Genomic DNA, 26,573 nt, shown 5'->3' on the forward strand with positions numbered 1-26,573 from the left:
TCCTAAAATAACAAATTCTGCTGAATTCATTTTGTAATTGAATATCGCGCCATAAATTAGTGCATAGTTCAACCGCAAGGTGATGTCTGAACGCAGACGTTAGTTAAATGCCTCGGTTACGTGCGGTGCAGGGTGCAGTATTGTGTGTGATGTAGCTGTGTGACGAACGCGAGTACGTTTCACTCCATTATCATTTCGAAATGATGAGCATTTCCGCGGTCCCGAAGTGATTCAGTGTTAAAATATTTCAGCCCGTTTTTACGGCTGAGCCACGATGGTTGAATCCATCGGGAAGCATATCGAAAGAAATCAACGTAAGTAAATCTCCGTGTAAAAAAGTATCTACGGAATAGATGTTTCCCTGGTTCGTGCTATCGTTATTTTCTACTTGCTGAATTTCGTGCATCCTCGATTATACTTATATACAATTATACAGCGTGATATTGAAAGCAACGTATCGTTGCGCAGAAGAAAAGTGGAAACGCTCTTGTCGGATCTTTCACCATGACAAAAAGTTTTATTTACGTCGACGAGTCGGCGACGTTACTTTTCTAGATAGAAAGTTGCATTCAATGATGCGCGATATGTGGGCTACGCACAGGCTCTCTCGGGTGAATGCATTCGTAAGAATGCATTCACGTCCGCCGTGTGTGTCGTGTTCCTCTTCTGCTTTATGTAATTTTACTGCAGACACCTGTCCGTCAGGATCTCGAGTATCGTATCAATATCGGCATTTGGAAGACGGTGTCAGGAAGTCCAGCTACGCGTTACTGTCAACGTTTTCGTTTCTCTTATCTGTCAGATGTTTGAAATAGCTGATAAAAGAATTTTCAGTTGTCGGGAGCCTACCAATCTGGATAATGCGATTACTATCTGGTAGTAACTAATCCTAAAAGAACGGAAAAAATGTTTTAGTATGTCGGGTGAAATGTGTCACAATTCGTGAAATATAATCCGTAATTCTGATACGGTGTTTCTTGCCGACGGTATTTTATTTCTATAGCAAATATTTGTTGTATATCTGTTTCGCATTTTGTTATACTATTATATTCCATACTTAATTTGTAAATTGAGGTCATCTATTCTTAATTTAAATTCTAAAATATTTGCCTTAAAATAAATAAATCAAATACATTAGAAAAAAAGATTGGTATGTATGCATTTGTAATTCTATAGACATAATTTCTTTTTGTTATTTGTTAGGATATTAAGGTGGAACTAAAGGAACTATAAAATGGCTACAAAAACAGAAGATACAACATCTATTGATAATACTAATGATGGTATTAAAATTATTATTTGTTATTGTTTCCAACTATATTTGGAAGTGTTACATACTACAACAATGTATGTAATTTCAGGAGAGAGTATGGACAAAGAAGTATTAGCAATCAGTGGAAATGATGAAACTAATCATCGTATTCCACCAACATATTTGTATAATTCGGGTTCTGAACAAAATACAGGAATATCCAATCAGGAACAAAGTAATAGAAATCGTACTCAAGCTACAGAAGATCAATTAGGACCTCTACCACCAAACTGGGAGAAAGCTTACACAGACACAGGAGAAGTTTATTTTATAGAGTATATATAATATGAATTATATGTTTTTGGAAATAAATTATGCTTGTTACACAATTATATAACTTATTTTTATTAATAATTATTTCGCAGTCACAATACAGGCACTTCTCACTGGTTAGACCCACGTTTATCTAAATTTCAAAAAAGGTCTCTTGAAGAATGTTTGGATGATGAATTACCTTATGGTTGGGAAAAAATAGATGATACTCTTTATGGTACATATTTTATTGATCATGTAAATCGTAGAACTCAATATGAAAATCCTGTATTGCAAGCCAAAAGGGCACAACAAAGTTTAGGAGAAAGAAAGAGTCCTAACTTCACAAGAAATCCTGATAAACTAAAAGGCCAGAAAATCAGAACAACTTTGATAAAAAGTTCAAGAGGATTAGGATTTACAATTGTTGGTGGAGATGACTCAGTTGAGGAATTTTTACAAATTAAGAGTGTGGTACCAAATGGTCCGGCATGGTTAGATGGAAAATTACAAACTGGTAATATACATAACCACATAAAAAGTAATTTTTCTTTATTATAGAGTAATAACTTTCTCAATTTGAAATTCTATTATAGGGGACGTGCTGGTATATGTTAATGATACTTGTGTTTTGGGTTTTACACATAATGAAATGGTTAATGTTTTCAAATCAATTAGCAGTGGTGAAACTGTTGCATTGGAAGTGTGTCGTGGTTATCCATTGCCATTTGACCCAAATGATCCAAATACAGAAGTGGTTACAACTATTGCTGTTAATGCACCAGGTAACAATCTTACTAAACAATAGTATATTTTTTCTAGAAGAATACATTTTATTTTCTCAGATATTTTAACAGAAGATCCGAGAATGTATATGGATTTAGACCCTACTCTACAAAGTAATGGTCGTTTCAATTTCCTGGATTCTACATTCTTACCAGTACATAGTCTTCAAAATGGTGAAAACCTTGCCACTACTTCTGTCAACTCAATGCCAGATCTTTGTATTTCGGATAAGATTAATACAATTAAGAGACCTAGTAGTACAGATATTTTATTATCTGAAAGCAGTGATTTGAATGACTGTAAAGACTCATCAATGTCTTCCAAATCAGAATTTCTCAGTATTGCGATTGTAAAGGGTACCATGGGATTTGGATTTACAATAGCAGATTCAGCTCATGGTCAGAAGGTTAAAAAAATTTTAGATCGCCAACGTTGTAAAAATTTAATGGAAGGTGATATTTTAGTCAATATAAATGATATTAACGTGAGAAACATGTGTCACTCAGAAGTGGTACAAGTGTTGAAAGATTGTGCTCGCAATGAAGAAGCATTGATACATGTACAGAGAACAACATCCAAATCAAACGAAAAGAAAGAAAAAAATTCACAGGATTTCTTTAGAAGTAAAACACCGACGGCTGATATTTATAGCACTCAAACAAAGACTGTTGTACCAAGTCGACCAAAAACTCCACTTATCGATACGAGGAATCGTCCAAAATCCCCACCCGGTGCGATCAGATCAAACTGGAATGAACAGAACGAAAACGAATTAAATCCACTCGATAATCGATACAAATATTCAGAATACACGCATAGCATGTATTACAATGATCCATATAAAGCAAATATTACAAATCTATCTGACAACTTTGTTACAATGGCAAACTTAGATGATGATTCTGTAAGAAATAGCGCAAAAAGAGATTGGGTTACAAACGATAAATTAAATATAAATAATGATGTATATTCTATCGATATACCTCATCACGATAACATGTTGAAACAAAATGGATGTTTACATTCAGACTATTATAAAGATTTGTATACGTCACAATCTCATTCTCAATATAGCGAACAAGATTATAATGTATACTCTATTGGTCAGGAACAAAATGTTGATACTGGTGAAATATGGGATAAACGGAAAGAGACTACCAGTTTTGAGCATGAACAACCACATTCCAGTTCGATACCGCGGTAAATAGCTTGGATTCATCCAGTCTATGTTCCCACCTTCGTTCAAATACAAAAATTATTTTTCACATTTTAGGTATCCTCAATATAGCAACGAGTTAGTGTGCCCAATTGTGCCTGATATAGAATGGATAGAGACATTAGTAACTTTAGTAAGACAAGATACAGGATTTGGATTTAGAATAGTTGGTGGCACCGAGGAAGGATCTCAAGTGAGTTACAAAGTTACTTATGCCTTCAACTGAAAGAAATCAAAAGTATTGATAATGTAATTGTCAGCAGGTTTCAGTTGGACATATTGTACCAGGTGGTGCAGCAGACTTAGATAACAGATTAAATACAGGTGATCTAATTATGTCCGTCGATGGTGAGAGTGTTATGAATTCATCACATCATCACGTCGTTCAATTAATGATAGCTGCCGCTCAAAATGGTAGAGTCACCCTAGGAATTCGTCGTCGAATTAACACCCAAGAACATCTTCCAGAAAATCTTCAAACTCACTATAATAGACAAATGAGTCTCCAATATCCTTATGACGTGACGGTTACTAGAATGGAAAATGAAGGTTTTGGTTTTGTTATCATTTCCTCAGTTAATAAAGCCGGTTCGACGATAGGTAGAATAATCGAAGGTTCACCCGCGGAAAGATGCGGCCGATTAAATGTTGGCGATCATATTCTTGCCGTCAATCATGTAGATATTACAAATGTTTGTCATAAAGACATTGTGAATTTAATTAAAGATTCGGGTTATTCCGTTACGTTGACAATTGGTTATCCTCTTGATGATTGTTGTAGTAATACGTCTTTATCTCAAAAGGTATTGCTTAACTATGAAGTAATTTGTAGCCAAATTCAATATGTAATCGATTATAAATACGATATTTAATAAATTACTTTAGGATGAACCAACATGTGATGGAGATGGAGGTCAATATCATGCTGTGGAATTGACTCGTGGAACTAGAGGATTTGGTTTCAGTATTCGTGGAGGACGCGAATTTCAAAACATGCCATTATTTGTGTTACAAATTGCAGAAAATGGTCCGGCATCTATTGATAATCGATTAAGAGTAAGTGTGATTATATCAAACTATGATAGTTCATATAATTGGTTTTTTTAATACAAATTCTAGGTTGGTGATCAAATAATTGAAATAAATGGAATTAACACTAAAAATATGACACATACAGAAGCTATTGAAATTATACGAAACGGTGGACCATCCGTTCGACTTTTAGTTCGACGCGGTTGTCAGATGCCTTCAGTGGTAGGTGCTCTTCCACACCTCTACGATATGAATATATGAAATTAACCATCCTAAATAACAATATATTAATATTAAAAATATTAACGATATTTACTTTTGCAAGTGATGATACTAATGCTAACGTTGTCCTTTTATAATTTTCCTTGATAATTTTACTTGAAGCTTCAGAGTTTAACATTAGGTACCATAATAAAAAACAAAAACATTTAAAGACAATATGAAAAAGAAAAGAATGATTGCAAGAGGTTGTTTTATTACAGTGAGAGTTAGATTAATACACACACACACTGTTTTATAGTACTATGTCATTTAGTACAGAAATATCTGGTGCAAACGGGGAAACAGTGTGTTATATTGTATATTTTATGGAGTTGGTTATACATATATGTAGGTATGTAGTAAGATATATACTTTTTATATACGACACGTTGAAATCAATTTTTACAACACTCACATGTGCAGCTTTTATATTTGATAATATTATTTATATGTGACTACTAGAGCTTCAAATTATATATATTGCAGTTTAGCAATATTAATACGAATATTGTGGACATGGTTGTTGATATTCACAATGAATATAGTAATATTAATATTAATTACTTATTAATTATAATGTGTTTTGATAATTAAAATAAGAAATTTTACATACATTTAAGTTGAAGGAAGGAATATGTGAATGACTTTTCTTGCAGCTATCAATATGACTTGTGAAAAGTCCGATTTATAGGGATGATACTTACTCATTCTAACAAAATTGGACTGGTGCTAACTCTCTATTTAAATGATCTAATTTCTGAAAGGGAAGATATTAATTCATCCTAACACGTGTGATAGCTTGAGAGTATTGTGCCTTACGCGTGTTCTATATATAATAACAAAATTACTAAGTAAAAGCTTAAGCTTCTGAAGCAATTATACATTTTTTTTATTGAACTTTATTGTAGAGTAATCTCACAATCGACCAAATAAGTATTCGACCGATTGATGAGGGCACCCCACGCAGACATTTATTGAAATTACACGAGATGGGTGTGCACCCTAAAAAACGTCAGAAAGTTCGATTTTTCATTTTACTCAACTGCTGTTCATCCAAAAATAGATATTTATAATATCAGCTATTCAACGTAAACGTAATATCTTATTCATAATAAGTTCATATTTTATAGAATTAAATATCAACTTTCGAAAAGAAACTTTCGAGATTTCTTTACCATTGAACTACCTTATATTGTTCATAATGTAATTGTATATTGAAATTCATTGTGTAAACATGAGTTAATGTAACCAAATACGGTAAACTGCGAATGTTAATGGAGTATGATCTATTTGTAACAGCAAATAGCATTGATACCCACAAAACATACAGAAGTTACCTATTTTAATATCTGTGTAGGAAAACGATTTTGGACTGATAAATTTTCAACTGAAAGATCTCGCAGACTGAAAAGTATCATCTAAATTAAATATTTTTATATACTCTGTAATAATTGTATGCACTCAGGAATGTTTTCACAAATTCATGATATAATGTTAATGTGATCTTAATCATTAAATAGTATACTCTTGAGTATGTGTATACAGCTAGTGAAGAATCTCATTGAATCTATGCTTTATTCTCTTAATTTTTTTGAGCAGCATTTAAAGGATATTGCGATATTGTTTTTGTTTTAGTATAATATTTATTATAATTGTACGAAATATGTGCATATAGCAATAATTAAATTAAGTACTGATACAACCAAAGAAACGAATGCACTTAAAAACCATTTCGAGATGCGGTGCAGGAGATCAATATAAAAACATATGTTTATGCTTTCATTATTTAAACTCCTCGTTTGAAATACTATCTTTTCCTTGTTGATTATACACTAATGTTTGTAATAAGAAGTTGACAATGAGAAGAAAATCTTTAATGAGATTGGATGAATTTTTTTTATAAAAACCATTTCTTCCGATCTTTTTGCGGTATTAAAATGCGTTGAATGTATAAAAGAAAATTAATAAATATATTTTTTTACTAGTAAGTCGATTGTAACTAAGAAAAAAACATTTAGTAGAATGCATTGAACGAAATAAGTAAAAGATCGACTTAGATTATATTTTTAAATTTTCTCAAATATAAAAAAAGCGTTGTAAAAAGCTTCAATATATGTATGTGTGAAATATTTTCATTGTTTATATTTACTTAAATAAGCAATTTTGTCGTATATCTTATCAACGATAAACATTGATAAACGCATTTAAAATGAATCGTATTTTTCTTATACTATAATTATTATGTTTATTTTTATAATTAAATACACAATACGCATACATACATATACACACACACACATCTAGAATTTGTATATTATGTAGGATAGTGCAAACAAGTTTAGGATAATTGTAAATATATACATATAAATACATATTATAGAAAATTATGTAACATTACCAATTATTGTAAACTCCTCGTAAAGGAATAATTTTTTAATTAAAATGTATTTACTATCTTTGTAATTTCGTTATTAAAATTCTCCACATCTTCTGCAGTAATATTACGATTTTATCTCTTACCAATGTATATTGCACACGTTTACTGAAAATCAATATATTCTATATTTACAAGTTGAAAGTACTAAGTCATGAAATCTGTTACTTTATATTACCTTATAATTTTGCTGGAACATTTTATATTTATTATAAACAGATATATAATATGGTATAAGTTCTTTATTACTAACGGTAATTGTTGATTGCTCTAATTCTAATAACAATACCGAATTTCAAATATCGGTATTATTAGAATTTTATTATAGGGTCGTTGTTGATACATATGTCGAAAATAAAGATCTACACTTAGCTATTGAATCCATTTTCAAATGTTTATTATTATCTGTTGACGGAAGACTAATTTTTCATCAACATACAATTAATTTTATATTAAAATTGTCAATTCCTTTAAAAGTATGAATATATAAATACTAGACAAAAATTTATACCTCATTTATAACATACTAAAAAAATATATCTATACATATCTAAATATGATTGTCTAATTGAATTCGAAAATGGCGCCTATTAGAAGATATCGCGGTCAACTATGAAGCCTGCGCCTACATTTCCAAGAATGCAGCGCTTGACGTTGTATGACGTCAGTCAATGTCGTCAAGTTACAGCATTCAAAACATGCGTTCTTTATGCTTTTTATGTTCTAACATTTTTGAAATAATTAAACAGAATAATCAGAAACATCATATAAATGTTATATTTTCCCGAATTATGTAATAGATTTGTGCGATCGTTCCTGTTATGTCGTTCGATTTTTCACAAAGGATCACTGACATGTTGGCAGCACTGTCGATTGATCGCACGTATTTTACCTAGAATGTGTATCATATATATTTATTCCTGGGTCCCTCTGGGCGAATGTAAACAGAATTTTTTCGCAAATATGAAGTGACGCGGCCGATTTATGCGGCTGCGACTCGTGCATGGAACTTACAATCCGTGAAACCGTGCCGACTGTTTTAGCAGTTCACGAGGTCTCGAGTCTCGAGTATTAGTCTTGAACGCGTTACGGTAACCAGAAGATATACTTAGCGGATAAAACGGGTTTACGTTCGACCGCCCGTAGTGTTAAGTTCAGTGAAATAGTGTGGAGACGATTTAGAATACATGGAAGTGCAATGAGGGATCTGCAGAAATTCGTCGACTACTTGCTGACGGTAAGTACTCGAGAACGAGTGGTATTCGCAACTACTTTGGACTTTCCCAGCTCTGACGAAATATGTCGTATTGGTCGATTTCTCTATAAATAATGCTGTGATTTTTTAATCATCTAATTTTCCCTTGTTAATCAGATAAATATTTTCTACGCTCTCGAACATGCTGCATGGTATTATATATACATGGTATATACAATGCATAAGCCTTGTTACATTGTTTCGTGCGTTTCTGCTATGTACATATATTAGACCAACATTCATGAGATCACACACAATCTTACTACACAGAGGCATATACACGCAACAAGACAGAATACGAGGTATGGGTATCTACATGGAACGCGTTACGCTGTGGACATAGTGTATGTTCGTAAATAAACGATTTTAATGGTTTTAACTCGATATGATTCTCAACTATCTGTGAGAGTTTTTTAGTTTTATAGATGAAATGACTCTGCCTATTATAGTAGATAATTCGTGTAGAAATTTTATATATATATATATAAAACTCTATATGTGTGTGTATATATACATATTCTTTCCTTTTTTTCTTCTTCTCACTTACACTGCGACCGTGATGGCTGATTACGTTTTCAAGTTATCAGTTTTCCCATTATTCCGATAATTATTTTTCTAATAAATAATAGCGACCACAGCTTATGATTATTAAAATTATTCGAAAAATATATTAATAATATAACAGACCTTACATAAACATATTATTAATTTTTATTTTATTCATTGCTATTACCCTGATTTGATTGAATTACAGTTACTGCATTGTAACGTTTTTAAATGATAAAGCTTTATATATATTAACTATTTGAGGTTTTCACACATATTATTTATTGAAATTGTATTAATATTTTCCTTTTGATGCATGTTATTCTCTAATTATTATTATGAGTCATATATAATTTTAAATAGTATAGAGTGTAAATCTTTTTTATCTGTAAAGCTTTCTATAAAACAAAACTTTTAACAAAGGTTTTAATAACTTCAAAGATTAAAGTGTAGATTAACATAGGTCTGTTGAAAATAACTGTTTACTCAAAGATGGAATTGTATGACCTCTCAAAATTTTGTTTCCAATGAATAATTCATTCTACAATCTTGTATCTGAGCAAGTTATCTCCCTGATTTTAGTTTGTTCCTTCATTCATTTGGTATGCATCTATGATACAACATCATAGAATAAAAAAGTATTGTTCACTACATCTACATATATAAAATATGCAGCATATATTTGTGACACTATATTATTCAATATGTTGTGTTATGATTGTGTAACCAGTTCTTCGTAATGTTCTTCATATAAATATTTTCATTTTATTACTTAGCATTATCGTATAGTAAAAAATAAATATTATAAGGAAATACTGACAGCATAATAAAAAAATGTAGAAGTGATACGGCATAACCTTGACTTTGAGACATATATTCTATCTCATTAATTACAATCTTACATTCAGCTTCTAAAACATAAACATTCTTAGTTATAGCTTAGTTTTGGAATCATGTTGTTGCATTGTATTTTAAAATATTTAATTTTTTATTTTATTACATAATTATTTTAATCTAATGTTAAATTTAAAATGTCAAATGTTTTTAAATTAATATTTGTATTTTAAAGTAATATTTTATTCTTCTTATCTTTTACAGTGATGGGAGCACAAGATGTCTTCAAACAAAACAGATCCCAAAAAATTTCAGCAAGAAATGTCTCACTTTTTACAATCAGATTTTAAAAATGCTGCATCAAAGCATGATGATGTTGTTAGATGTTCAAATGCAAGTAGAATGACAGAGAATTTGTGCTGTGATTCAGAGAGATGTGAAGATAATACATGTGTCCCAAGAAATATCAGTCTATGCCAGAAAGTAGATGTCATTAACAGGCTAGAAGATGATCCATGTGACACAATTGAACTTTCATCAACTATTAAGTATTTATCTGACACGTGTTCAGTTCATCATTGTATGTTAAGTGGGAGTGTTAATTCTAATCATAATTGTGATATAATGCATTGTCAACAACACAAACAAATCTCACAAAGTTATATGTGTTCTATATATAATTTATGGAGAATTAGAACAAATGAAAGTTTGTCATTACTGGTTACAAAAAATGTTGGTACACAATGGAAGAATTGTTTTTGGAGAATATTTTTAATTCCTTTTGTTATTCTGTTATTATGCACAACAATATGCAGTGCAGATTCTAATCAATGTGCAGTTGGTTTGAAAACACCTGGAAGTAAGTTTTATAGTAAAAACTTTTCTAGTCTTTAATTAAAAGAAATATATATTCATGAATTTAAACAACTAGATGCAGTTTATTTCATGCTTTTGAAGTATTTGTAACTTTCTATTGCAGTTGAGTTTATAAATAATTCCTGCATCTTGTTTCTCCTTTTGGAATTCTAGTCTTGGTACTAAATGTATATATCTATATATAATACACTAGGTGTACAGTGTAGGCTAAAATTTAGGATAAAGTTACTGTATATTCTACTAAATATTTAATTTGAAATATGCATAATAAATTAATTGATAATGAAATCTTATTTTGAACTTAATTTTACAATATTATTTTTCAAGGGACTTGGCCACAAGGTGATATTGTACTTGAATATGGTCAACCTCTAAGAATACTATGTATATTGAATCAATCTTTCGTGGATGCTGAATTTCCTGGAAAAAATGCTTCAGATCTTGTATTCTTTCGTAATCAAAAGGAGATGGAACCAGAATTTATTACAATTATCAATGAAACTACAATATCACTAGATGTAGAAAAACCTCCACCTGCAGAAGATATGTATTATTGTAGACTAAGATTACAAAATAATCACTACAAAAAACTGGAATCAGTTTGTTTGAACAAAGTTGTAGTTGGTTGTAAGTACTTTTTTACTTTGCAAGTATTTTTTTTTAAATAATATAGCATCTTTTAATTTAAAGATTATATTTAATATAATATATATTATACAAACTCATAAAATTATGTCATTGAGATAAACTTAATCAGAATAGGCTAAAAGGCATTTCATGAAAACAAGAGTGGGCATTCAGTGCCTACTTTCATGAGAATTATAGGAATATCATTTAATATGTTTTGTATCTTGGAATTTACGCTTAACTATCATTTAAGATAAGTATATCTTATCATTTTGTCATAAATATAAAAGCTTATTTTATTAAGCTTATTTAACCTTTTTATACAAAGAGTTACTTATAAGCATTCTTAATATAGCATTTTCTATAGTGGTAAGAGATAATATAATCTATTTATTAATTATTGACAGTTAAACCTCAAGAACCTCAAAACTTCAGTTGCGTATCTTATAATTGGGAAACTATGATATGCTCATGGGAACCAGTCCAAAACTATGTTACAACGACTTTTACGATCGTATTTAAATTACCGGGAAGAGCAGGAGGTAGAAAATTATATCCATGTCCAACGAAAGATAAAGATGATAAAAAGGACAAAGATGATAAGCCAAATATGTGCTTGTGGGATACATCAACGAATCCAATTTATCGACAACCCTATGAATATTATACATTTATACTGAACGTAAATAACGTTCTAGGAAATGCCAGTTTTACATATAAGTTTCATCATTTTGCTCATGGTTTGTATTTATTACCTTTTCATGTAATATTGATATATTAATAATACCATTTTCAGCATTATGTAAATGTATATATTTTAGTTATCCCTGCGAAACCGGCTAATTTATCAGTTATTAATAAAACGGTTGATAGTGCATTATTGCACTGGAGTGTGCCTTTTCCAATGCAGAATTTTCCACCTGGATTATATCATAGAATCAAGTATCAAAACCAATGGGATCATCAAAAAACCTGGCAGGTAAGGATTTATAAATACTAAGATAATATTTTGTTTAGAAGCATAACATAACATATTTACTAATACAATCTTATATTAGGTAATTAATATTACAAATGATATTCACATGCATAAGAGATACTATAATCTTACTGGGCTGGAGTATGCCAATACTGTATATGATGTACGAGTTTTTATGAAAAGTGCTGTTGCGACTGGGGAAGATAAGTGGAGTCAGTTTAGTGATGTTACTTTTAGAACACCACCAAGATGTAAGTTGCATTTCCTGCAATTTTAATTTTACTGCTAGGTACTTCCCGAAATATTTTTTATATTTTTATATATTTGATATTTTAGTACCTGGCCGTCCTCCAAAAACTGATATTGGAAGCTTTGAAATAGCGGAGAACAGTGCTAGCAGGGATGTATATTTGTACTGGCAAACTATACCACAATATCTAGAAAATGGTGATAATTTCAAGTATAAGATTGATCGTGTAGAAGAAAATGGACGAAATGTGTCTCTTATTCCGAATGAAACTACGAGAACATACGCTAAATTCAAGGGAATTAGTATTAATAATTATAAATTCGAAATTGTTACGACAAATATTGTTGGAATAAATGAAGAACGTGCTAAGATTTTTATACCTAGTCGATCCCAAAGTAAGATTAATACAAACGAATGAAAATTTGTGATGCTCAACTAATATACATGTGCATCGTATGAATAATAATGCATTTATATTACAGTACCGCACGAACCTATAGCATTTACAAAAATTGCGTTTGATGGAGGCTTATATGAATTATCATGGAAACCACCTAAAATGAATAAGGAAATTACAAATTATACAATTTTTTGGTGCGATAATGAACGTGATCGCCCTTATCAATGCACTGTATGTATTTATTAGCTATTGATAGCTTTGGTAATGAAAAAATTTACTGATACTAAAATTGGTGATTGCAGGGTTATTTAGATTGGGTACATGTATCAAAATATACAACAATTTATAATATGACTGTACCAGATCCCGACAAAGTGTATCAATTTGCAATTTCTGCAAATACGAACACAGGTAGTAGCGGTATGGTATGGGCATCATGCACTGTAATACATAATAAAGTAGTTGGAAAAATGAAGTCTGTGTGGATAAATAGAATTGGTTCTGACTTTATTGAAGTTGGTTGGAAATTAGATTGTTCGGATCGTATTGGAATAGTAGAAGGATTTAATATTTATTATTGTCCTATTGTTTCGCCATATGATCTGAATTGTAAAGGCCCGAAACTTAATAGAACGATAAAAGCCGATTCTCATACTATCCATGGCATTGTAAACAATTTGAAACCGTATACAACATATATGTTAGCTGTCGCTGTTTTAACAAAAAGTGGGGAAGGATTGCATAGTGATCCTTTGTATAATACAACTCTTGAAGCAGCACCAACAACTCCTCCACAGGACGTAAGAATTATAAATGTGACAAATACGACAATGAGCATTGTATGGAGACCACCAGAAGCAATGAATGGTGTATTGCGCTATTACGAAGTTTACTACAACGAACACGCGAAAAAAGTTGAAGACGCAACACAAACTGAATTGAAAAATCTGTTAGCGCATACAAATTATAGCATTAGTGTAGCCGCATGTACTGTATCTTGCAGTGTCAAATCGCCTACAATTCGCAAGATTACGAAAATTGGTGCACCGGGAATGATTAATGTACCTAGTGTGCGCTTCATGAATTCTAGCCAAGTGATCGTTATGTGGAATAAACCCGAATACGCCGCTGGACACATAAATTATTATGAGATATCTTCGAAAGATGGTGAAATACAAAATAGTACTAAAACAGGTAACATTTTAGCAGATAAATATATTTTTTAAAATTGTGCCTTTTTCATTAACATTTCTTCTATAAATGTTTTAGAAGCTCGATTACCTATCCCTGATTGCAAATCTATAGAACGAGAAAAATTATATCAATTTCGTGTAAGAGCTGTTAATATTGCATCAAATAATATCCATTTAAAAGGCCCATGGTCTGAACCTGGTGAGGGAAATTGTTATAGTGAAGGTAAGTCTTAATTTCTTTGTTTTTCGTTTTATTCTTCAGTTTCTTAGTTAAAACAATTATAAGGATGATAAGAAAAAAGAGGTCCAATACTTATAGGGCTTATAGTATTTACTAAGAGAAATAAAAGATGTATTGGACCTCTTTCTTTATGTATGTGTATAACAATTTCATTACTCGTTCATTATAGGACCGTCGTACAATGTGTGGACGATAATATGGGTGATAGGAGGTTTTAGTTCCGTAATAATTATTTTTTGTTGTCTACATCTATCAAAACGGTATGAATAACCACCTAGATAATATGTATATTAAACATCTTATAAAATAAATATAATCTTATTTACATATGTTTTTACTTGTTCTAGAATTTGGTTGAAGTGTAAAGCTATGCAAGATGTAGAAGTTAAATTACCACCAGGATTAGCATCAAATATGGTGCAGGTACAAGAATATATCAGTTGTATTGGTAATAGAAGATTAGTATTTTCTATTTATATTTACGCATTTTTGTTACAGACACTTCTTGATAAAGAACAACATATACATCAATCTCCTGCTGATTCCAGTGGTTGTTCAAGTGGACAAGAATCTGTTACTTCTTCGCTAACATCAGATTCTCAGGTTTCAAGCGATAGTGGTACGGAGATAGATCCAATGCCGGTTTCACCCAATAAATTGCTTGAAACACCAGCTTGGAATTCAGATTCTTCGAGTCTTCGCCTGAGACACTCATCGTTTCGCGAACGATACGCAAAAGTTGCAAAATCCGGAGAGCCCATCATCGGAGACACGTTATCTTTGGCACGATCTACGCCTAATTTAACTGACAGTACAGGCTACACAACTTCGCAACATACTTGGTCTTCGACTGGGTACATTAGTATGCCATCATCAGAAGAACTGTCCAGTAATCCAAGTCCTGTTCCTAAGGAAACTTCAACTGCAGGGAGCTATAGTATTATAGGAACTGTTCCTAAATCTGCACAGTCTGCAAAGTCTGAGAATGACAGTGATTTAACGGAATCTACTGCAGATACACTAATACCTATTAAATCAGAACCCAAGCCCACAAATCCATACATAACATTAGCATCTTTGGAGCAGAACCAAAAAGATAAAAAAGCTATCGATTCGCTACATGATCTAGATGAATTAACATTTGCAGAGTCGAACAAATCAAAACTAGAATCTTTGACTCCGTTTGCAACTTCTGATAAAGTCTCCAAACCATATGTGCAAACAAGTTTAATCGATTCATTAAAAAAGCCGTTCACTCTAAGCAGCATCGATAGTACAAGGAGCACGATATCTACTCCATTTGCAGCCACCTCTTTGACCGATTCATGCAGCAAACCGTTCGTTTCTTCTTTCGCAAGTCCAACTACTTTGCCGTCTACGCTGGATTCCTCGTCGAAACCCTACGTTTCCGTGTCTTCAATTTCTGAAGTCTCGAAAAAGTCAAATCTTCAAGCAGATACGTTAGACTCGTCGCAAAAGACTACTGTACCTCAAGTTTCTACGACCGGTGGTTCGCAACCATATGTCCTTGCAAGTTCCGTATTCCAAATGCTACAACAACAGCAAAGGGGAAAATCGGAAACTCCTATCTCAGAAGTGATAGACAACGAAACTGAAGAAGATGTTACAACAGGGTATCCTCTGTATTGGCCGACCAGTGGTACGAAGCCAAGCTCAAAGTTGGATGCAGACAAGCCAATTACGACTAAACAGAGTACTGGATACGTTACCATAGCAGAGAATCCAAAGCTAGATCAACATAGAACGTCGACGTTGTCATCACCGTATGTACAGCATGAGAGGTTTGAGAAGCCACTGCCACAAACTACTACTGGACAGTCAGATGAACAATACAGTAAAGTGACTGTTGTGCCAAGTACTATTTAATGAAAGAAAAAAGGCGCAAATGTATTGATTGTGGCAGTGTAGCTTGTGTATTTTGTCACTTTGAACTTTCTTCAATGTAGAAACGTTTTTTCTAATGAACTATGGTGCAATACGATTTTACGTTTGTAGGTGCTTCGAAATGTAGTCAATGACAATTAAATCCTACATTTGTTTTTACAAATATAGTATTTAGATCGGAGATCTTAAAAATGCTAAATTGGAACACAAAACGTGCATGCTATGAGACATATGAACATCGCGATATTCTGTCTACATGTGTCCACATCGATGTGTTTAAAATTTTAGTGTTTTCTAGGAACCTATACAAAACAGCATGATTCAATGCTGGTTCAACGACTGAATTAAGAAAAGAATTTGTTTAGAGAGAAAGAGAGAAATGAAAATTAACAAATGAAGAGTATCGTATACGATATATGTATTCGATACGAGGACACATCGAATATGAAACACCCTCACTTGTGAAAGTATGTACAAAATGAATTACTTTTGTATCATATACATTGTCGTGCAATGTGATGTGAAAATCACTAGCAACCCCATAGCGTAAGGATTATAGATTATAAGTAAATTATGTGGCATACATAAATCGACAAACAACACGTTGTTGTCCGAACAATCAAATTTTTCGCTATCTATGGTAGTATAATAATTCTCATTGTAGAAGGACAGTTATTTAATCATTGTGAAGTTTTTAATCGACTCTGCGTAGTAGTATCAATATTTCGAGATATGTTCAAAACGATTTGAAAATTTTCAATGATGTTTCGTTTGAATTCTTTTATATCGTGAATTACAAATGCATTCTTTCGCCCTATCATGCATGATAATAATATGCACATATCGAACAACTGTTTTTTTAATCTCAATGAAATTTCAAAACTATACATCTAGAAACAGATATTTGTATTATTCCAATGTTTAATCGATCCTTAGAATAGAACAAATATCTATGATCCAGAAAAAAGAAATTGCAGTTATGAGTTGCTTATTTGCAAATATTAAAAGTTGTGCTAGTTTCTGTCTCTTTCACGTTGAAATCATAAGAGACAAAAATTATCGGTTTTTGAATTATTCGTTTGTTAAAATCGTGCACTGCGTACAAAAAAATTATGTCGATTTTTTTTTCGTTGAACTACAATCATATGCGTAATTTGTTTATCTGTGTATATAATTTACAAATCGTTCCTGTAGTACCTTACTATCGTTAGCAATGATTGATAGAAAGTATGCAGTAAAAGGAAAACTATGGCAACAAGTACAGGGTCAAGGATAATAAGATAAGGGAAGGCTAATCAAATCGCAATTTTGAAACCAATTAGATTTTGCATGTTTCTTATATATTTCTTTAGCATTTGAAAACGTTTAAGTAATTAAAATGGATTAAAAGACAACATACTTTAGCTTTTATATTTTAAATATCATTGCTGACTGCACAAAAATCTTTTAACAGAATTGCAATATCTTGTAAATAGAAAAAAACCTTTAACATTTTTTAGGTCAACTTCTATCAGTGAATAAATTCTTTTAAAATTTTTGACAAAAATTATTTTAAAGATACAGAATCATACATGTCTCGAATATATAATTTAATCAGTCAGCAAAATTGAATAAATCAAGATATGCTAGAATCCATATCTTGTAACTAAACGGCCCACCTTGCAGAAATTTTAAGGAACTATGCAATGCCATTGAAACATTTATGCTAAAACAAAGCAAAATTATATACATATATTATATATGCATAATACCTTAAGCTAGTCATTGACGGGGTACATGAGTTTTTACAGGCCTTTTTTAATGGTTATTGTTTATACTTTACGATCAATTATTAAACAAATTCTTTTTAATCCTCGACTCTTCATTAATATGTTGTTAACTTGTTCATATTCGTCGACATATCATTTAATGTTGAACTATTATAATTTCAACTATGTTAATTATTGTACTGATCAATGTTTGCAACAATTTCTCTGTCGAAGAATTTTTATACAAACTTATATTATCAAGTACAGAGAGAACAATATAAAGAGAAGGAGAAAAATTTTATTTTTCTCGTATTATAACGAACAATCATTTGTAGCGATTGGATAAGATCGTATGCATTTTATCTCGTGTTAAACAATCGAACAACTAAATTCTAGTATACTATACACATGTATATCAGTACAAAAAAAGGCCTGGGAGGATTTTTGCAGTCGAATCGTTTTACGAGATCAAATAAGCTTCATTAATGATCTTGTTGAAAGTATTCTTTGAAGTGTAGAGAAAAAAAGCGATGGAGATTAGATTATGTAATTCAAAGCATTGTTTGGCCTTGTGAAACGATATTTAAATGAGTGCCACGGAGGAATTCGATAGATCCGTGGAACTTTTTCTGGAGCGAGCTTACGTATACTCGTATGTTATATTGTTGTTACTAAGAGAGGAGCCGCTAATATTTAATGAATCGCGTGTAATCTGTAAAAAATGCTGCTTAGTTCGTAAAAATATTAGGTAAAGTTGAAAAAAGGATTAGCAAATAAAATGATTAGGTGACAATGGACTAGAGTCTGTGTTATAGTCGATGTGTCGTGACTACATCCGATTTAATTTCGCATTCGAGAACGTAGATGTTTTCTTCTTTTTTACATAAGAACGTGAACACAAAATGTTTGAAAGTACGTGTATAGAATCTAGATTCGATATCTCGGAACAAAATTGTATTATCGATCGATTTGTTTGAAAATTATCGTTCATTCAAAGAAGATTCTTAAATAAAATGGTAGAGCGTAAAGGAAAAGTAACAGAACGTGAAAAAATGATTAATTAATATAAATAATAATGCCGTCTTTGTAAAACGAGAAGCAAAATGCATGAATGCACGCAAAATTTCGAAATATGCTCATGTTGAGATAATTAAGTATTTTTCACGGTAAAGGCTTCTAGATTGATTTAGAAAGTAACCAAGCGCGCATCTACTCTGTTAGGTTTTACATGTCTACATTGTACATATAATATATCTATTATTATCTATTTTTGTTACATATTTATAAATGAAAAAAAACTACTTTATTGCGCACTATAAATATATATATATATATATATATATATATAGCCTAATCTGAAAAAGTTTTAAACGATGGAATTGTGGTTTGAATGATTTATATATATATCTATATTTATATATATATGTATGTGTACATATATATATATATATATAGAGAGAAGATATATCAATGATTTACGTGACACGTGTAAGACATATTTCTATTATTAAACGTTTACCTTTATATTGATTGCCTTGCAGAGACCAGGAGGCATATATAAAACGCGCGTATATTCGCAATTTCTTTTTTCTCCACTTTTTATGTAATCAAACAGCCCTTGTATAATTTAGTTAAATAGCTTGTTAGGATGTCTATAATGTTTATGTTATATATTCTCATCAACATTATGGGAGCTCAGTGTAACAGAAAATTTGATGAAATCAAAAGGGTGAAACTAATTGGTATAAAATTATTTTATGTAGCGCGAAACAGTTTTATTGCAATGATTCACAAATATAATCGATATATGTAAATATTATTAATTATTTTCTTCTTTTACGTGTAACATAACCGTGTTAAAGAACTATTACTATCTGGGCTCTCTGATCATAGATTTTTTTTTTTAAATATATATTTAGAGTGGAGTGAATTGTTAATGCAGATTATCAGATTTTGATTGAAGTATTTGTTGTTGACGTAGTGAAAGGAAGATTTCAAAATTTCGCTCTACATATTTTACACGTGCCTGTTTGTTTCTGCGAAAATTCAAAGTTTTGATTGTTCGCAATAATCATTTAATCCTTGAACGACGTTAGTGTTTGTAAACAAAATAATTTTCACTTGCACTGATGGTGAATGTTTCAAAAACATCGGCATATTTTTTTGCAGAAATGTACAGACACCGCGTTAATAATAACTTTGCTAATATTAATCGTGGAATACTGCAATACTCATATCTCTTCTGGAAATAGTATTATAAATGAATGTTCGAAATTAATATATCCAAATAATGGCCAGACTGTTTTCGTAATTAAGGAAGTAACTTTCTGATATCGCAAATAAGATTAGTAATATTAATGCATATACGCGGTAATAATAAAAGATATTAATCGCAAAGCGAAATCGGACAACAGTATTCCAGGATGAATAGCCTGTCTCATGATAACCAATCTACACCGAGCTAACTATATATTAATTCTAATAAGATCTTGTACAGAGTATTGTAAAATATATTTTTACTACATTTTTTTTGGTTTTATTATTTATTTCTTTATAACACAAAATTGTGTTTTAAGTTCGCTTTTTGTAGATCGCTGCTGTTATGCCATTATATGTATGCCATGCCGTTGAGCCTTGCCATTTGTATAGGTTCATTTTTACGATCAATCCCAAAGTTGTTTTGTTTTTCAATACTCATATACGGATCGAAAGAAAAATACAAGAATTCTTGTAAAACTTTATCTTTCAATCGATGCTGTCGATAAGCGCTTCAGGAGCTATTACTTTATAATAATTATACTGAAATATATTACATTTATATCGACGTGATGTATTTTACTTATTAAATCTACAACGTATTCCTTCATTGTTCTCAATTTACGATATTAATAATTTCTAAACGTGTATATATACAAAGTCTTTATTTGAGCTTCATTATGTTAATGTATCGATTTTGATTCTTCTTTTACTGTAATTATTTTCATTTAAATATAAAGCATTAACTATAGTTTTTATGTTTAGTAAATCGATTACATTTGAATTTTAACTTTATTATATCAAATCTTGTAATCAAATTAGCTTAAATGAACAATAAGACTAAAACGCAGAAATATAAATCCCCGTATTTTACTCTTTAATTTCAACAAATAAGTATATTATTCTCTATAAGGCGCAGTAGAAAGGAATAGAAAATATAAATCAAGAACGTTATTAGGTTCATGGCATCATAGACGTTTATTTGATTTCTATTTTTTCATTATTTTCTATCGACGGATGATATGACCAATTATAAAAGGGTTGGTTTTTGTCTAATTTTTCTTAAATAATTATGTACATAGTTTGAATTGCTTCATTTTTACACTGTTTTTTTTCTAGAAACAAAAATACTAATTGTAAATATACATAATTACTGTTTCGGTAAATAAACTGAGTACAGTTATTGGATATAATTGCAGACATTAACTCATCAAAAGATAAGTCATTAAACTTCACTTATTCATACAATAAACAATATCCTATAATGTTAAATCCTCTATATATGTTTCCAACATTGCAATTCATTCATGTTAAAACTGCAATTTTTAAAAAGAATTGAAGATAGTGTCTGAAGATTTTAATTCCGTAATCGATAGTGTTACAAATAATTTACGTATACAGATCTTTACGGACATTCCTTTCCTAACATCATTTTAAAGTGAAAAACTGGTCATTTAGCAAACTTGTACTTTGATTTGACTGAACAACTGTACATGTATTTCTAGGCATGCACAAATCATAAATTAGTAATTGCTATACACTTGTGAAGGTTAATTAAATATATATTTACTTGTATAACTCCTGGTTATTGATTATTGCAGCCAGTGCTGACAATATTTTGGTTGGAATCATATAGAAATACTTTTCGAAATATATAAGGAAAATAGAATTATATTAAGGATAACATGAAATCCTATTATACGTTTCTATTAATTCAGATAAATGAAATTAATAGAAGAAACTTCAATAAAACGGAGCAGTTATTTTTCAATACTCATAAACGCAAATTTCGATTATTGCATATACTGTGTCACGTTGTTTATCCACGTATTTTTAATAGCTGAAATAAATTTAGATAATGATTTTAAATAAATAAAATTAAGTGATAATTCCAACTGAAGCATAAAATGTACTAACCGGTAGTAATTAGGCTTAAAAGGTCCAGCCTTATTAAGTCCCATATATTTGGCTTGTTCATCTGTTAGTTCCGTCAAATGTGCATCAAACGTTGGTAGATGTAACGATGCCACGTATTCATCTATCGAGTAGTATTATTGCTTTACAGCTTACCTTAATTGAATAATAATGGAACATAAAGATATTGTAGGCTTACCCATCTTTTTTGGTAACAGATAAACGTCACTTTTATATCGCCCTGATGGTGCGTTGAAAAGTTCAATTAGTGCTAACGCTTGGGTAGCGGCTGTGATCGATACAACAAATGAGGGGATGCTGGAACAAGACAAGTTGACTAATCGGCCTTCCGCTAATAATACGATGCGCTTTCCATCTGGCCAGATAACATGATCCACTTGAGACCTTACTTTTTCCCAAGTTAAATCGGGCGTGCGTAAACTGTTCTGTTAAGAACATATTAAAGGAGTCTTAATGTCTTATCAATATATTTCTTTTTTTTTTTTGTTCTGAAATATAAGAAATACGAGTTTTTCCCTACAAACTCTAGTTGAAAATCTAATCGAAGTTTAAAGGAAGTAGTTATATATTGTCAAAATTTGAACGTACAATGTCTATTTCGGTATTACTGTGTCCCATATTACATACTACGCAGCCGTTTTTCATTTTATCCATGTGTTCGCGCGTAACTACATTTTTATTGCCAGTTGCGGTAATAACAATATCTACATTTCGGATTACTTCGTTCAGTTTCATTACTCTAAAACCGTCCATGCTGTAAAGAATACCTGTATGAATAATTGTATTATCGTTTATGTAATATACAGTGTATTTTATTTTAAACTATCTACCTCGCTTGTAAAGCACAAATTGGATCGATCTCAGTTATATAAACGATGCAACCTAAACCCTTAAGGGCTTGACAACAGCCTTTGCCAACTTCACCATAACCACAAATTACAACTTGTTTTCCACCAAACATAATATCTGTGGATCGTTTCAAGCTGCAATAAGATATCTAAGTAGAAGCAATTAGCAGATACTTTTAGTGCGTTTCGATAACTGATTTACGATTGATTTACCTATCGATAATACTTTCGCGGCAGCTATAAAGATTATCAAACTTAGTTTTTGTTACACTATCATTGACATTCATGGCAGGGACGGATAATTTTCCTGCTTTTGATAATTGGTATAGTCTATGTACACCCGTTACACTCTCTTCAACAATTCCTACAAATTAACATTATTATTATCTATTTGGTTGCAAAAGAAACAATGGACAAACCTTGAATCATTTTAAACATAGCATTATATTTTTTGAGCATTAAATGTGTTGCATCACCACCATCATCTAATATCATATTAGGTTGCCAATTTTCAGCAGCTACACATTTATCAATACACCACCAAAAATCTTCTTCTGTTTCACCACGCCAAGCGAAAATTGGATAACCAGCATGAGCCAGGGCAGCAGCTACTTCATTTTGAGTAGAATATATGTTACATGCTGCCCATCTAACTTGTGCACCCAAATGTACTAAGGTTTCAATAAGAACAGCAGTTTGAGCATTGATATGAGTGCACCCAACGATTTTAGCATTTTTCAATGGCTGTTTGAAATAATTGTTTATTATATACATTAATATTGCTTAGTTTTGCTTTTGTAGTAAATAATTTGTATACCTTATCATCGGCGGCACGTTTACGAAGTGCCATAATTCCAGGCATTTCTTGTTCCGCTATTTCTATTTCTCTTCTACCAAATGCATGTTGACCAATGTTGCGTACACAAAAATCTGTGAAACCATTTTCTGTTTTTTGAAGTTTTTCACGAGGTGACATGTCATCTTCGTCGGATGAACTTCCTGTATAAGATGCTAAAATTAACCGCGATACGTTAATAATAATCAGGTTACAATAATTAAATGTACAACACTGTAATGACCGTATTCGTACCAGAACTGTAACTATCTGTGCTACTGGCTGACAAAGATCGACTACGATAACGGCTGGACTTCTTCAAAGCTCCAGACTTGGAATCCTAAACATTTAAAAGGTCAAATAAATTATGAGATTATGAATAATTCTCATCTTCAAAAGGGCTGCAACAGATGGAAATGGACTACAAACAGAAAAAATGCAAATAAAGCTATTTTATTTGATAGAATGGACACAGTTTAATATAGACGATTTTTGGTGTAATATCATTTGATTTTATGTTGTTCTTGTTATTTGTAGTCTAATGAAGTATTTGGCTGCACTTTGATAAAAGGATCGTCTTATTATTACTGTGTTATTTGATGGGAAAGCAAAAATGATAAACCCATTGGCACATACCACATTTATGTTGTCATAGGAATTAAAGCAGCCCTGAGGATATTGCAAGGATTGCTCTATGGAAAGGAGTACAAATTTACTTGTGTTTTGTACACACATATTCTTACTTACTAATTTTGTTCTCGCGCCGTGAAAGGCACTATTTGATGCCTCTAGGCTCTGAAATCACAACAACCACCATCATAATTCAAATTGGATCAAATTTTCATAATACAGTCCGTAGTTAGGTACAAAGCTCCCAAAGGTTATACTTGTAAATAAAACTTGATTTATATAAGATATCAGTTTTATGTACACAAAGGTATCTCCCCCCTCTTCTGTTTTTGTTTTGAAATCATTCCTCAGTTGCACTCAATACGTTGGTTCAGTAGTGCTAATTGTGCCATGCCTATATGGTGTATTTAGGCATATGAGTGATGCATGAGTGATTGGTACCGAACCTACGGACTACTGTGAGAATAATGCTCTATATGTAAAATAATATAAGCGCCTTGATAGCAGGCAATATGTGTAATAGCATGCAAATCACTTTTTAGTTTTTTGCATTATCAAAGTTGAAATTATACATATATGTATATGTATTATACATTTGATGCCATTGAAGATATTAAAAGATTTAATATCTTTTGTGATAGTTAATATGCTAAAATACTGTTATACATACAAGGATATGTAGCAGAAGAAATGATAAATTTAAAAAATATGTGAAGAAAATTAAATATCTTTTGTCTCAAAAAACTAAAATATTAAAAACTTTTTCACGTTGAATTAGAAAATGTCAATATCTAGAACAAAGTACTTAGAATGTTGCTTTAGAAGATTGTTCTTATCAGTTGAACTCATATATATGAATTGTCTGCAGGTTTCATGCCAATTATCATAACATCATTTGCATATTGTGTAACAACGATAAAGTGCCAGTTACAATAGCTTTTTAAATGGAAAAATACTTTTGAGTCAAGGGCATATATTCAGTCTGTTTATAAATTAGATTTTCATTACTTTTTTTTTTTTTTAGTATTGTATATATATATCTTTCAATAACTTCCGATAATGTTATGTCATAAAATACATTTAAACTCGCACTAAATTTAATAAACAAATCAGAATTTAGATTTCATTAATAAATAAGATTAATATCCAGTTTTCCTAACAATACACTTATGAAGTATATTATGATAAGAATCGTGATTCCAAGATTATGGATCTTTCAATTTGAAATAACAATAGAAGGAAGTTATTTGTTTGATAATAGACAGAAGTTATATACAAGACCATACATCAATTACTACCATGTGTTGTATTATATAACAGCAACATGTGGTCATAAGACTTGAAAGGGTTGGGCTGAAATATGATAGAAAAAACAAAACACAGGTAAAGGAAGATAAAGGTAAATGAAAGACTTAATACAAATAATTTAATATAATAGAAGAACATAAAAACAATGAAATAAAGAAAGCACAATATCTTTGTTAAATCATTGTCTTTTGATGGAACGAAAATATAAATTAAAAAAGATATATTTTATTTTTATAAGTGATTTAATTAGCCAGAAACTAGTACGGCGGTAAATACAATACTCGTGGCAACGCAGTGTCATGATTTTACGTTATCAAAATCGAAGTTAAAATAATCCGTTTGTTTAATTATTTGGCGATAGCATTCTTCAATCTACCTTGTTGTTTGATGCTGGATCGGTGACAGGACCATCGGTGACGGTATTTCTAGCCTCTTTCCCTGAAGACGTACTATTCACAGCATCCCCGCTGTCAGCCATTTTCGATTCGAAGTCAAACTAGTGCGTTCACTCAACGACAGGTGGTGCCTTTATGGACTTACAGGAGCGTAATCACGATGTGCTTACAACCAGGTGCTTTTTGTCGATACTGTCATACTGTTCATAAATAATTGAT

At 31.2% G+C, this 26,573-nt stretch overlaps 3 protein-coding genes and 1 long non-coding RNA gene across 15 annotated transcripts; 2 read left to right on the top strand and 2 right to left on the bottom strand.

The window, feature by feature from the left end:
- Window positions 1-131: 131 nt before the first annotated feature.
- On the top strand, window positions 132-7,322 carry LOC122570120 (membrane-associated guanylate kinase, WW and PDZ domain-containing protein 1-like). 7 transcript variants are annotated; one of them, XR_006317729.1, is made up of 12 exons: window positions 134-314; window positions 1,204-1,283; window positions 1,362-1,587; window positions 1,678-2,081; window positions 2,161-2,349; window positions 2,410-3,550; window positions 3,624-3,759; window positions 3,827-4,369; window positions 4,452-4,622; window positions 4,686-4,820; window positions 5,081-5,211; window positions 5,516-5,912. XR_006317729.1 is itself a non-coding variant. In XM_043732055.1 (11 exons), exons 2-11 carry the CDS (start codon window positions 1,235-1,237, stop codon window positions 5,930-5,932), a joined length of 3,147 nt encoding a protein of 1,048 aa, XP_043587990.1. In that variant the 5' UTR covers window positions 132-314; window positions 1,204-1,234; the 3' UTR covers window positions 5,933-7,322. The 7 variants fall into 7 exon arrangements, 4 of the variants coding, with proteins under 4 accessions (XP_043587990.1, XP_043587975.1, XP_043587983.1 ...); XM_043732055.1 differs by lacking the exon at window positions 5,081-5,211 and having other exon boundaries at window positions 132-314; window positions 2,422-3,550; window positions 5,768-7,322; XR_006317723.1 differs by having other exon boundaries at window positions 133-314; window positions 4,686-5,211.
- On the bottom strand, window positions 7,294-8,446 carry LOC122570160. Its single transcript, XR_006317734.1, has 3 exons — window positions 8,308-8,446; window positions 7,472-8,185; window positions 7,294-7,401 (listed from the first exon to the last, which is right to left on the bottom strand). It is a non-coding gene; the product is annotated as an uncharacterized LOC122570160 (long non-coding RNA).
- LOC122570110 lies at window positions 8,192-20,971 on the top strand. Of its 2 annotated transcripts, none has more exons than XM_043732021.1 (13): window positions 8,192-8,530; window positions 10,193-10,787; window positions 11,132-11,431; window positions 11,839-12,171; window positions 12,253-12,410; window positions 12,490-12,661; window positions 12,747-13,055; window positions 13,143-13,291; window positions 13,363-14,254; window positions 14,330-14,476; window positions 14,664-14,754; window positions 14,842-14,917; window positions 14,993-20,971. In XM_043732021.1, the coding sequence occupies exons 2-13, from the start codon at window positions 10,208-10,210 to the stop codon at window positions 16,379-16,381; spliced, it is 4,596 nt and encodes a 1,531-aa protein (XP_043587956.1). In that variant the 5' UTR covers window positions 8,192-8,530; window positions 10,193-10,207; the 3' UTR covers window positions 16,382-20,971. The 2 variants fall into 2 exon arrangements, with proteins under 2 accessions (XP_043587956.1, XP_043587967.1); XM_043732032.1 differs by lacking the exon at window positions 8,192-8,530 and adding an exon at window positions 8,753-8,850.
- A 386-nt stretch (window positions 20,972-21,357) lies between these two features.
- On the bottom strand, window positions 21,358-26,487 carry LOC122570142 (adenosylhomocysteinase-like 1). Of its 5 annotated transcripts, none has more exons than XM_043732090.1 (11): window positions 26,336-26,485; window positions 24,769-24,816; window positions 24,277-24,361; window positions 24,004-24,185; window positions 23,606-23,930; window positions 23,400-23,550; window positions 23,169-23,321; window positions 22,927-23,092; window positions 22,517-22,763; window positions 22,321-22,441; window positions 21,358-22,243 (listed from the first exon to the last, which is right to left on the bottom strand). In XM_043732090.1, exons 1-11 carry the CDS (start codon window positions 26,435-26,437, stop codon window positions 22,237-22,239), a joined length of 1,587 nt encoding a protein of 528 aa, XP_043588025.1. In that variant the 5' UTR covers window positions 26,438-26,485; the 3' UTR covers window positions 21,358-22,236. The 5 variants fall into 5 exon arrangements, with proteins under 5 accessions (XP_043588025.1, XP_043588017.1, XP_043588045.1 ...); XM_043732082.1 differs by having other exon boundaries at window positions 24,004-24,197; window positions 26,336-26,484; XM_043732110.1 differs by lacking the exon at window positions 24,769-24,816 and having other exon boundaries at window positions 26,336-26,483.
- Window positions 26,488-26,573: the final 86 nt, after the last annotated feature.

Source organism: Bombus pyrosoma, linkage group LG1 (genome assembly GCF_014825855.1).
Source record: "Bombus pyrosoma isolate SC7728 linkage group LG1, ASM1482585v1, whole genome shotgun sequence".
Taxonomy (NCBI): Eukaryota; Metazoa; Arthropoda; class Insecta; order Hymenoptera; family Apidae; genus Bombus; species Bombus pyrosoma.

Excerpts from the sequence above, each read along its gene's own strand:
- LOC122570142 (XM_043732082.1), bottom strand. The coding sequence starts at position 26,437 with ATGGCTGACAGCGGGGATGCTGTGAATAGTACGTCTTCAGGGAAAGAG. Across the intron at positions 24,362-24,768 it reads ACGGCGCGAGAACAAAATTA|GATTCCAAGTCTGGAGCTTT; the intron begins GTAAGTAAGAAT and ends TTAAATGTTTAG. Across the intron at positions 23,931-24,003 it reads AACGTGCCGCCGATGATAAG|CCATTGAAAAATGCTAAAAT; the intron begins GTATACAAATTA and ends TATTTCAAACAG.
- LOC122570110 (XM_043732021.1), top strand. The coding sequence starts at position 10,208 with ATGTCTTCAAACAAAACAGATCCCAAAAAATTTCAGCAAGAAATGTCT. Across the intron at positions 14,255-14,329 it reads ACAAAATAGTACTAAAACAG|AAGCTCGATTACCTATCCCT; the intron begins GTAACATTTTAG and ends TAAATGTTTTAG. Across the intron at positions 14,755-14,841 it reads TGTCTACATCTATCAAAACG|AATTTGGTTGAAGTGTAAAG; the intron begins GTATGAATAACC and ends TACTTGTTCTAG.
- LOC122570120 (XM_043732040.1), top strand. The coding sequence starts at position 1,235 with ATGGCTACAAAAACAGAAGATACAACATCTATTGATAATACTAATGAT. Across the intron at positions 1,284-1,361 it reads TATTGATAATACTAATGATG|GAGAGAGTATGGACAAAGAA; the intron begins GTATTAAAATTA and ends ATGTAATTTCAG. Across the intron at positions 2,082-2,160 it reads AGATGGAAAATTACAAACTG|GGGACGTGCTGGTATATGTT; the intron begins GTAATATACATA and ends ATTCTATTATAG.